General features: G+C 43.5%; 1 protein-coding gene across 1 annotated transcript in view; it reads left to right on the forward strand.

Annotated features, from left to right (window-relative positions):
• LOC117458569 (unconventional myosin-VIIa-like) overlaps positions 1-10,560 on the forward strand; it is a 72,956-nt gene extending 62,396 nt beyond the window's left edge. The window contains exons 37-44 of the mRNA XM_034099145.2: positions 2,569-2,682; positions 4,488-4,575; positions 4,684-4,790; positions 5,140-5,325; positions 6,605-6,721; positions 6,905-6,988; positions 8,650-8,769; positions 9,273-10,560. Of these exons, the coding sequence (XP_033955036.1) occupies positions 2,569-2,682; positions 4,488-4,575; positions 4,684-4,790; positions 5,140-5,325; positions 6,605-6,721; positions 6,905-6,988; positions 8,650-8,769; positions 9,273-9,365 (909 nt within the window). The 3' untranslated portion in view covers positions 9,366-10,560. The remainder of the gene's footprint in view (positions 1-2,568; positions 2,683-4,487; positions 4,576-4,683; positions 4,791-5,139; positions 5,326-6,604; positions 6,722-6,904; positions 6,989-8,649; positions 8,770-9,272) is intronic.
• The last annotated feature ends 247 nt before the right edge of the window (positions 10,561-10,807 follow it).

Genomic DNA, 10,807 nt, shown 5'->3' on the forward strand with positions numbered 1-10,807 from the left:
CTCTCAACAAGTTTTTAAAGTTTATCTTACCTTTTGTAGTGGCAATTTCTTATATTACTTTATATGGTCAAACCAAATGATGATATTATGCTTAGAAACTGTTTGGTCAACTCGACCTGTTGTACCACACGGTAGCTTCCTGCCAAGGTCGTACCTGGAAAATGCGGCTCTCCCGATGAGAGCATTGTAAGATAACAGTCAGGAGAAAGTCTTCTCTTTTCCTTTCTGCACAGCAACAGTCCTCTATAAAACACACACACACTCCTGCAGACTATCCTATACTCTGTGAGACCTGTGCCTTTGAAGCTTCAAATAAATAACCAACAAGACAACGCTGTTTGCTTTCACCAGTTTATTATTGATTACTGTCATTGTACATCTTTGCAGTATTGACGAGTCTAAAATATCCACAACACTTTTTTCACCTAGTTAACATTTTTTTGTTATTATTCATGCATATTTTACTCATCACTCCGTCCTCAAATGGAAATATGTGTTCACATAAATGGTGACCAAACCGTTTGAGACCCACAGAGAACTTAGACTAAGTTAACTATCTAAACACTCAAGAGTCCTTTACCTGACCCAGACCCGGCGGCAGACATACATCTCTGGGCGGGCATTTGATGTACCAGGGCGGGCCCACCACGACACTTACATTTCCCGGGAAATCTGAATTGTCAACGGGAGGGGGTTTAGGTTGCCATAAGGCTGTTGACGGTCTTATACATCCATTGGTTGGTTTTGTGGCACATATGTAACGCTGTGCCAACTTGGGCACGCAGGCAAACTTGAGGAGCGCACACAGGGTGGAGAGGTGGAGTAAGGTTGAGCGATGGAGAGAAAGGGAGAGAGAGAGAGATTGAGCGAGGCAGAGAGCGTGTGCAGCGGTCTGCTTGCGCACAGAGCAGGAGTTTGTGAGAGAGCCGGCTTGAGAGTCAATTTCTCTTCAAAATATAATTGATTGCCAGCTGACTTGCTCGCTCGTTGGTAACGTAACTGATGTCTTCTAATGTGCTGCATCTGGCGCTGAGTTGCCATATTCCTTTCGTGAACCACTAACCTAGCAAGAGTAAACTAACTGACAGGCTGCTGTGCCGCATCTCACTCAAAAACCCACACGACTCAACCCAGCGAAAAACCTTGCGCGCAGCCTTTCATTCAGAATTTCATAGCAAAATAAAAAACGATATTAAACTAATACAAAAATAAATATTAGGACAAAGACCTACAAATAACAACAATAAACATAATAATAAAACAATAAAAATGTGGTATTCAGTCCTGATTAAAACAGCGGGCCCAAATCCTGGATGGGCGGGCCGGCCATGACGCCGGGTCTGACCTGAGCTGTAGTTATCAGTCTCTCAGTCTGACAGCAGAGGACGCTCCTCCACCTTGTTGACAGCTCATTATATATCCGTTAGCGCAGCTAGCTAGCACCAGATGCTAACAACAATAATACACGTAACCGGTGTGCGCGCTTTCTCTCGCTCGCGCCACACACACACCCCCTCCCGAGCTTGAATGACACACAGAGGCCAATCGAGCACATTAGTGTATGATCTGTATGAAAGTGGCCATGTCGGCAGGCCACATCATGTAGACAGCCAGTCACCCTCTGTGAGGCAGCATCAGACCCACATTTGCGCTGCGTTGCGTCCACAATACATACAACAACAAAATCCTTAGCAGGCCAGGCCATCGGGAAACCTCCCAGTGCTCCCGATGGCCAGTCCGGGCCTGCTTCTCTTCAATCTAGTTTCCACATAACATAACGAGCATTTTGCGCTGCTCCTTTCCAATGTGGAAGCAGAATGTGTGAAAGCATACAGCACGATGCGGGGTGTGTCCTAGACATGTTTAGACTGGAACAGCGGGGGCCAGTACGTGAACTCGCCTCACAGGTGCACACGCACAGGTGGACATCAGACTCCAGAGAAAACTTGCTCGAGTCAGAGTCCAAGTCAGAGCGTCAATGTACGAGTCATCGTGGGGGGGGGGAATTCACGAGTCCGAGTCGAGTCTCGAGTCCCGAAAATCGGCACTCCATAAACTCATACCATATATGAGTATTGAGCTCCAAACTGTTTCAGAGAGGATCCTTGATAATCCATGATATGGCGTTTCATCACGGCAGCATTTAGTTTAGACGGTAGCTGCCGGGTCCCGCATGAGCTCAGACCCCTCCTTTTTTATTTTTAAATCTGCACTTTTGAAACAGGAAGTGAAATAGAGGGATATGAGGCATGGCTAGAATGGGTGATCTGTTTGGTATTTGGAGCAAAACACTTCAGACATGTTTTTAATATATTTTTATATATCTGAGACCTCTGCTATTGCCTAAACATCGCATGATAGTTTACCTTTAATCCTTTTACTTGCTTGAAATTATTAAATTAATCCTTAATGTTTATCAAAATATACTTTGCATGGCACCTTCTGTTGCTGCTGAACCTGCTACTGTGAACATATTTGCCATAAAACACACTTTTCTCTCCCAGTTTCTCCTCTTCCTCGTGTTGTATACGTGCAGTAACTATATAAAAGCCTCCTGTGTGTCTGCAGGTGTTTGAAGTGGAGTCGAGCACGAAGGCCAAAGATTTCTGTCACAACATCTCCGGACGTCTGCTGCTCAAATCCTCCGAGGGCTTCAGTCTGTTCGTGAAGATCACCGACAAGGTAACACCTGGATATCTGGATCAAACATCGTTTTAGTACCCGAGGGGGAGACGATGTTTGCTTCCAGAACCAATGACGCACAGTATTTCATTTTCATGCTCTAAGATTGAAAGTTCATTTTTTTGGGGGACTTTAAACCAAATCCTCTGTAGAAGAAGTAAGAATTCAAGCTGTTTAAACTTTATCTGTAGTGTTAATAGTTGTGTCAGTCGATTCAAATAGTTAATCGCGATTAATCGCAAATTAATTGCACATTTTTTATCTGTTCTAAATGTACCTGAGAGCAGTGATTCTCAAATGGGGGTATGCGGACCCCTAGGGGTACGTTGGGGTACTGCAGGGGGATACAAAAAAACGTTAATTAAAAAAAATAGCATGCATGATTAAGAAAATAATCTTAGTACAACAAGCAGTGGCGGCTGGTGGAAAATATTTGTGGTGGGGCTATGGAAATAGGGACCAAACCATACAGGGCGGTCCGGGGGATTCTCCCCCGGAAGACATTTTTGAGAAATTACCCCTTAAATGATCACTTCTGGTGATGTTAGAGGGGGGGGGGGGGGAGGATAAATTGAGGCTTAAAAATATGAGATAATCCATAATCTTCAGTGTGGTTAGCTATGAATCTTCCAAAACTGTGCAACAGTACAGTAGGCCCACACGAACTGCAGAACACTGGTGCTTTGGGAACACTCCAATGATTTAATTCCCATTTAAAATCAGGAGACTAAATACGAAAATTACGTGTGTGTGTGTGTGTGTGTGTGTGTGTGTGTGTGTGTGTGTGTGTGTGTGTGTGTGTGTGTGTGTGTGTGTGTGTGTGTGTGTGTGTGTGTGTGTGTGTGTGTGTGTGTGTGTGTGTGTGTGTGTGTGTGTGTGTGTGTGTGTGTGTGTGTGTGTGTGTGTGTCATGCTTGCCAACCCTCCCGATTTTCGCGGGAGACTCCCGATTTCATTGCCCTCTCCCAGCGCGCGCAACTCAAAGTTTGAGAGGGTGAGGAAGATGAAAACTGAACAAGAATCGACAACTCCACCATCTGCTCACTCCTTTCCTGTAAAACACAGGTCCAGCCCACACACATGCTCCATGGTGCTACAGGCATTGCCCTTACAACTACAATAAGCATGTACATGTTAATCTACAGCTCCGGCGATCCACGAGCACCGGAGTCTCACCTGCAGACCCAGCCATCCTCGACAACTACTGTAGCGTCACCTTGGATACGAGTCCAAACAACTCACAGACACACAGGCCAGGGCGCTGACAGGGTGCCCTTTGAGCATCAGATCTGACGACGCTGATTGGCTGAAATTATGTTTCGGCGGCATAGTATACAGATAGCAACAGTCAGCTTGTTGGCTGCTGCTGCTCTGGCTGAGGGCTCCTTTCTCCCGCCCGGACGAGAGAGGGTAATGATACACGCTGCGGCCAGGCAGGAAACATGTGGCTTATCAGTAACTTTAGACATCGTAAAACTATTTTAAACGAGATTTTATTGTAGATTACACATTTTACTGATACCAATTATATAATATTTACCTTGTTCATTAAAAAAAAAAATATATATATATATATTTTTAAAATATATTTTAACTTCTTTGATATTAAACCATGTCCTGGTCCATACGGAGCGCAGGGAGGTGAGCGCTTTGGGTGATATATCATTATAAGAACTTGTCATCGAAGTCTACTTTTCCCATCTCCACCTGAACATTTCCTAATTGGTCCTCGTGCTGACGTTACAAACTCGTTATCATTCAGAACACGTTTTACTCAAAATATCTCCAAACATTCCTGTTTTCAAGGTCATCAGTGTGCCCGACGGAGACTTCTTCTTCGACTTCGTGAGGCATCTGACGGACTGGATCAAGAAAGCTCGGCACGTGAAAGACGGTAAAGCAACACACACAAATATTCTGTAGAAAGTAAAGGTATTGTACATTGTTGTGGATTTTAATAACCTGTGCGTGTGCGCGCGTGTGTGTGTGCGTGCGTGTGCAGGTGTCCTGCCTTCTCTGACGTATCAGGTGTTCTTCATGAAGAAGCTGTGGACCAACACCACGCCGGGAAAAGACACGATGGCCGACTCCATCTTCCACTACTACCAGGTGAGCAGCAGCGCTCAGAGAGCAGTCTTTAAACCTTTTATTCATTCATTTAAAAAGCAATACATGGGTCCTACGTCTGCAACGTGGCTGCGGGAAATCAGGTCCTGCCTCGCTTTGGGAACATGAACCTATGTGATCAAAAGGAAAGAAAATAGATGTACGGAGGTATGGGGCACGTTGATGCATTTCCTTGAGAGTGATCAAGTGGAAATGGATGAATATGAACATTTCCTGAATGTTCGATGTTGAGCCTGGGGAGTGTTATGTTTTGTGTTGTGTGACTGCATGTTCTTTCTATGTTAAAAAACCCAAATAAATGAAGTATATTTCTGGTTGCGTTTCTCTGCAGGAGCTCCCGAAGTACCTGCGGGGTTACCACAAGTGTCTGAAGGAGGAGGTGCACCAGCTGGCCGCTCTGATCTACAGGGTGAAGTTTGAGGACGATAAATCTCACTTCATCAACATCTCTAAGATCCTGAAAGACCTCGTCCCTCAGGACCAGATCCGACACCTGTCCCCCGACGACTGGAAGAGGGTGAGGGGACGGAAATAGATGTTATGACTGATTAAAGGACAAAGAGTAGATACGAATTAGGGATCGGCCGATATGGCTTTTTCAAGGCCGATACCGATTATTAGTAATCAAGGAGACCGATAGCCGATATTTGGAACCGATATACATTTGCAGTAAAATCAGAAAATCTTGGTTTCAAAACGTAGAATAACTTCTTTGAAAAAGTCTTTTTATGTTAATGAACTTTTCAACATCTTAAAACTGGTTTCCTCTCTGTGACCCCGAGTAAAGTACATGAAGTAAAAATAAAATAAAAACTACTAAAACTTGTTCTGAACTTCTGATATTTGAGTCTCACTCATTTAGTTGCTGCGAGGCTCCACTAGCAGCCGTCACAGTCACAGTCGTCCCAGCGCGTCACAGTTTCTCCGCTGCGAGACGCTACCCGCCAGGTCGATTATCGGTCGACCCCTAATACGAATACCCTAGCAAGCACGCTTCCACGCCTTATGGTCTGAAGCTCTTTTAGCTACCGTACTTTTCGGACTATAAGCCGCGACTTTTCCCCCCATTTTCTTTGTACAGCTAACGGCCACTAGGGGACCTCCTAAATCTATGGATTTTACAGGTAAAATGAACCACCTTAACACTACGGGCTCTAGGACCGGTCCGCGCCCGCCACCTCTAAGCGGCGGCTCCAGCAGGAAAAGCTGGAGGCCGGAAAAGAGTGAGACAGGTAGCGCGCCAAAGTCAAAGTGGAACCGAGAGACAGAACGAGAGCAAGACAGACGGACAATTTAGCTGCTGCGGCTTATATGCAGGTGCGCTTTATAGTCCGGAAAGTACGGTATTTGAAACGTTATTCTGTCTTCTGCGGATTTCTCTTTTCTTGCACTGTTTTCTTGTTTTTCTTTTCTTTCCTGAGGACAGTTTAGCCATCATGAATCCAAAGCGTGTGCTCCTCACATGAAATGAATATTCAAAATGTTTTCCGTGGTGTTTCCTGATGGAGTAACCTCGAGAAATGTATTATTTTGGCACCAGCTGACGTTAAATTGACCGGACCTCTGTCTGCGGATTGATATGACAGCACATGGTCCAAAGTAAAGAAATAACAAACGGCATATTGTCCAAATGGACCAATCAGAATCGAGCAATTCGACTGATAACACTCACATAAAAGAGGGAACGTTTCTTACATTATTCCTCGTCAGATTCTGCATGTTTTTTACACCAGGCGGGAAGACAACAATCTTTACAGTCTTCAGAGTTGTGATGTTTCTCCGTCTCTCCCTCTCAGTCCATCATGTCTCTGTTCAACAAACACTCGGGGAAATCTCAAGAAGAAGCCAAACTGTCCTTCCTCAAAATCATCTTCAAGTGGACCACGTTCGGCTCAGCCTTCTTTGAAGTCAAGGTAACTAGTCATATGTGTCATAAGGTGAATTTAAGTTTGGATCTGTTGCTTATGTTGTTGTCATGTTGTGAAAGAAAGACCGTTTCCATCAAAGGGAACGTGGCATGTCCCTCAACATTGTACTTTATCAAATGTCGAGTTACATTTTACCCCTGATTGTTTTAAATGATGTTCTTTCTGCAGCAAACAACTGATCTAAATTACCCAGAAACCCTCCTGATAGCAATCAACAAACATGGCGTCAGTCTCATTGACCCTGAAACTAAGGTGGGTGCACATCCGTCACATGTCCAATAAATATTATGGTCAATTTTGAGAATAAATGTGTTTACGTCACACCTGCACCTGAAAGACAGTCTGGGACCAAACATGTCTTGTGGTCTGACTTCTTATCTTTCCCTTTTAAAGGATGGAAGAACTTCAGTACCTGTAGTCAAGGGTGTAACTTTGGTTTGAGAAGGGGGTGGGACAAAACAGGGACCTGTATATATTTCAATAATCAAAAAACCATTAGAATATGCTCACAACCAATCACACATGTTTGATCAGCTCCTCTCTCCTATCTTCAACTTACCTAGTCTGAATTCTTTCTAGTTATTTACGCATATTTCACTAATCACACATTTAATTTTGTACTGACCTATAGCACACATTGGAATGCTTTCTTAACTTATTTTGAACAACTATATTAAATAGATGTAAATATTTGTGTACATAGACGACCGAACCGTTTGAGACCCAGTGAGATAACTTAGACTAAAGTACAATCTCTCAGAGTCCGTTAGCGTTATCTCAGCCTCTCAGTCCGACAGGAGAGAGCTCTCCCTCTCCTTATTGGGCGCATTCATTCACACCGCAGTACTTTTCCCACAAAGGTTCAGGAGAACTCTTTTGTCGCGTTCACACCAAAAAGAGCAGGAACTATAATGAGTTAATCAGAACCTTTTCAGTCCCTGCTAGAGAGCAGGGACTGAAAAGGGGGAGAAAAGGGTTCCTCTGTCTGATTGGCTGGGCGGATTGCAAACCACGCCCCGTAAAACTCCCAAAAAGTTTTGTGAAGCCGCCATTTTATTATCCTCGTATTAGCATTATTAGCATTAGCATTAGCCCAGCGCAGAAACGCAGAGAGACTAACTTATGGCAACACAAAAGAAAACATGGGAGCGGTGGAGATGAGGAGGTGTCGGCGTTCTGGCGATTTACTTCCCCAACTCCGGGGACTTCCGGCCGGGGACTTCGGGTGGCAGTATACGCCGTGAAGTGGGTTGCGGCCTGCCAGTAAACCCAAAGCAGAAGAAGAAGTGACGTCAGCGGCTTCATTTGCCTAATCCTCCCTCAGGGACTTTTTCCGGTGTGAACGCGATCTGTACTTAGTTCATGAGAACCAAAGAGTTCGCATGAACTAAGTTCTGATGAACCTTTGTGGGAAAAGTACTGCGGTGTGAACGCGCCTAATGTTGAAACAGCTTCTCATCTCCGTTAGCTCCGAGCTAGCACCAGATGCTAACAACAACCCCCGTAACTGGTGCGCTCTCTCACTCGCACACTCACACCAAATGTGCTCGTGCCACACACACACACACAGACGCTGTGGGCTCCTCCGTGGCGATGACCGCTTGCGTAAAAAAAACAAAAAAACACATTTTAAAAGTCGGGGGGACAAACGGGATTTTGAAAAGTGGGGGTGACATGTCCCCCCTGTCCCCAGTGGAAATTACGCCCATGCCTGTAGTACATTTATTTATTTAATACAGACATATTAGTGAACATACATTTCCTGTAGTCAGAGGTACATTCGTTACAGATTACTGCGTCTAAAGCTTCACAATGCGCATACCTTTTTGGTTTCTAATCTGCTTGTGTTTAGGAGTGTGTGAACTGTACTGTTTCTGCTCTGTAACATAGTGTGTATTCCCCCTCTCCTGCAGGACATCCTCACCACTCACCCCTTCACTAAGATCTCTAACTGGAGCAGTGGAAACACGTATTTCCACATCACCATCGGGAACCTGGTGCGCGGCAGCAAGCTGCTCTGTGAGACCGCTCTGGTGAGCAACTGGAGTTTATACTATTTAACACCTGCAAACATGTTGTTGAAGTGTGTTCATGTGGAGACAATATTAGATTATAATGTTACTACTGCATTATCAATGATGTACACAAGGAGTACAAGTCAAATAAAGGCAGAGAAATGTTTAGTATTTGTAGAAATAGGCATGGCAAGGTCATTTATATAGTGCATTTCAACACAAGGCTTTACTTACTACTTTAAATAGCACTTAATGGAAATATTAGTTTAGTTGTTGCAAATGTATTTAATTATTTTTACACCACTCGTTCTTAAAAAAGCTTTATTTTTAGTGGGAAATTGTACGAAGTTTGGCAAAAAAAAACATAAGAAATAGCGTCATCTTTGGTAAGAAGGTGTTTTCTGGGAATTAACCAAAACAACATGTTTACCTTGAAACTTAAAAGCAATAGAGCCACACATCCCGATGAATAAGCATGTACGTAATGCAGTGTGTCTGAACTTTGACCTCTGACCTCTCAGGGTTATAAAATGGACGACCTGCTGACCTCGTACATCAGCCAGATGCTGACGACGATGACCAAACAGAGAACGTCCCGGGGCAACAACAAGTGATCCATTCACCGTCACACACACACACCCGTGTACACACACACACACACACACACACACGGCAACAAGAAGCACTTATCCCATACACTCCTGTGTGATTTTAACCAAAACAAAGGTTACTGAGGCGGTTTTTTGGTGTTTCATTTGTTATTCGGCCCCTGTCTTAAAAACTCACATATTGCCTTTAATTGACGTTTCCCCACCCGGCAATTTGGATGGCTCTATAAGATCATTATTATAAACTGTTTATATTATCGGATGTTTTATTTACAAAGCCATTCAAAAGTTAGAAATCTACTGCAACACAATCGTTTTTATTAAAAGGAAAGGATTATTAATAGCTAATTCCAAACGTTCATCATATTATCAGAGAGTTTTCTTAATTAATTCCATTTCAACTTTTTTTTAGACAGAATTCTGAAATAAGACCAGAAATAGTTGGAAAATCCCCCGAAACAGAAGTCTATTAGTTTGTGGTTGTTTTGTGAAGTAGCATTTTGAATCCTCTATTTATCCTCAGAGATATTACAGTTTACCAAACCAGCATTAAATATAAAGTCACTTCTGAAACCTAAGATGTCATCAGATCTCATGTAGTGTTTTCTATTTAGTAGATACATTGACTTTTTCTGCAGACAACCATAAAGGTGGGGTAGGTAATTCACTTCAGAAACACTTATATTCCATGGAATGCTCTTCACATCCCGATAGCAATGAATACATTAAATGCTTTGACAATAAATACATCAAAATATTTCACCTCTGGAAGCCGTGGCGCTGTAGAAAGCTCGACCAATCATGTGAGCCGGCTAAAGTAACTGGATGGCCTACCTGCCTGTCAGCCTTCCATCTGGGCACACACTTACCTCGTGCGCTCATTGGTCACGTGTGTGTTGGAGGAGGGGCTCTGTGAGGAAGTGGGAGATTTCTTCCGGTTGTGTATTTTCAAATTCTAGCGCACTCGAGCTGCTTTCTCCAAAATGACCCCACCTTGAAGATATATCGAGAAGACACTGGATTAAAAAGTATCTCGAGGTGAAAGGATGATTTTTTAACGTGTTGTGTGTGCCACAAAGTTCCTCCTGATCCACTGTACCAAAACTACTTAACTATGTAAATGTATATAACCCTTAGCGTTGATCTTTAAGCATTGAGTCTTAATCATACCTGTTCATGTGACCACTGATGTAGACGTGAATAAATGACGTTTTGCAAAGAGCAAGGGGTTTGAGTTGTGTTGAATACCGGCTGCGGAGGTTCTGGAGCTCAATCCGGGCCAAAAGCTTTGATCTTGAGCTTTGACTAATACAACAATGTTCTAAAAATAAGTGAATAAAACGTTTCAAATGTTTGTGATTCGGCCCGGATCGCGCAGACTGCTTTTTGTATTAATGAGAGTGAAGCAATTTAATTACCTTGCGTTTTTCCAGGAACACCTTGGGGTG

This window comes from Pseudochaenichthys georgianus, chromosome 14, assembly GCF_902827115.2.
Source record: "Pseudochaenichthys georgianus chromosome 14, fPseGeo1.2, whole genome shotgun sequence".
Classification (NCBI taxonomy): domain Eukaryota; kingdom Metazoa; phylum Chordata; class Actinopteri; order Perciformes; family Channichthyidae; genus Pseudochaenichthys; species Pseudochaenichthys georgianus.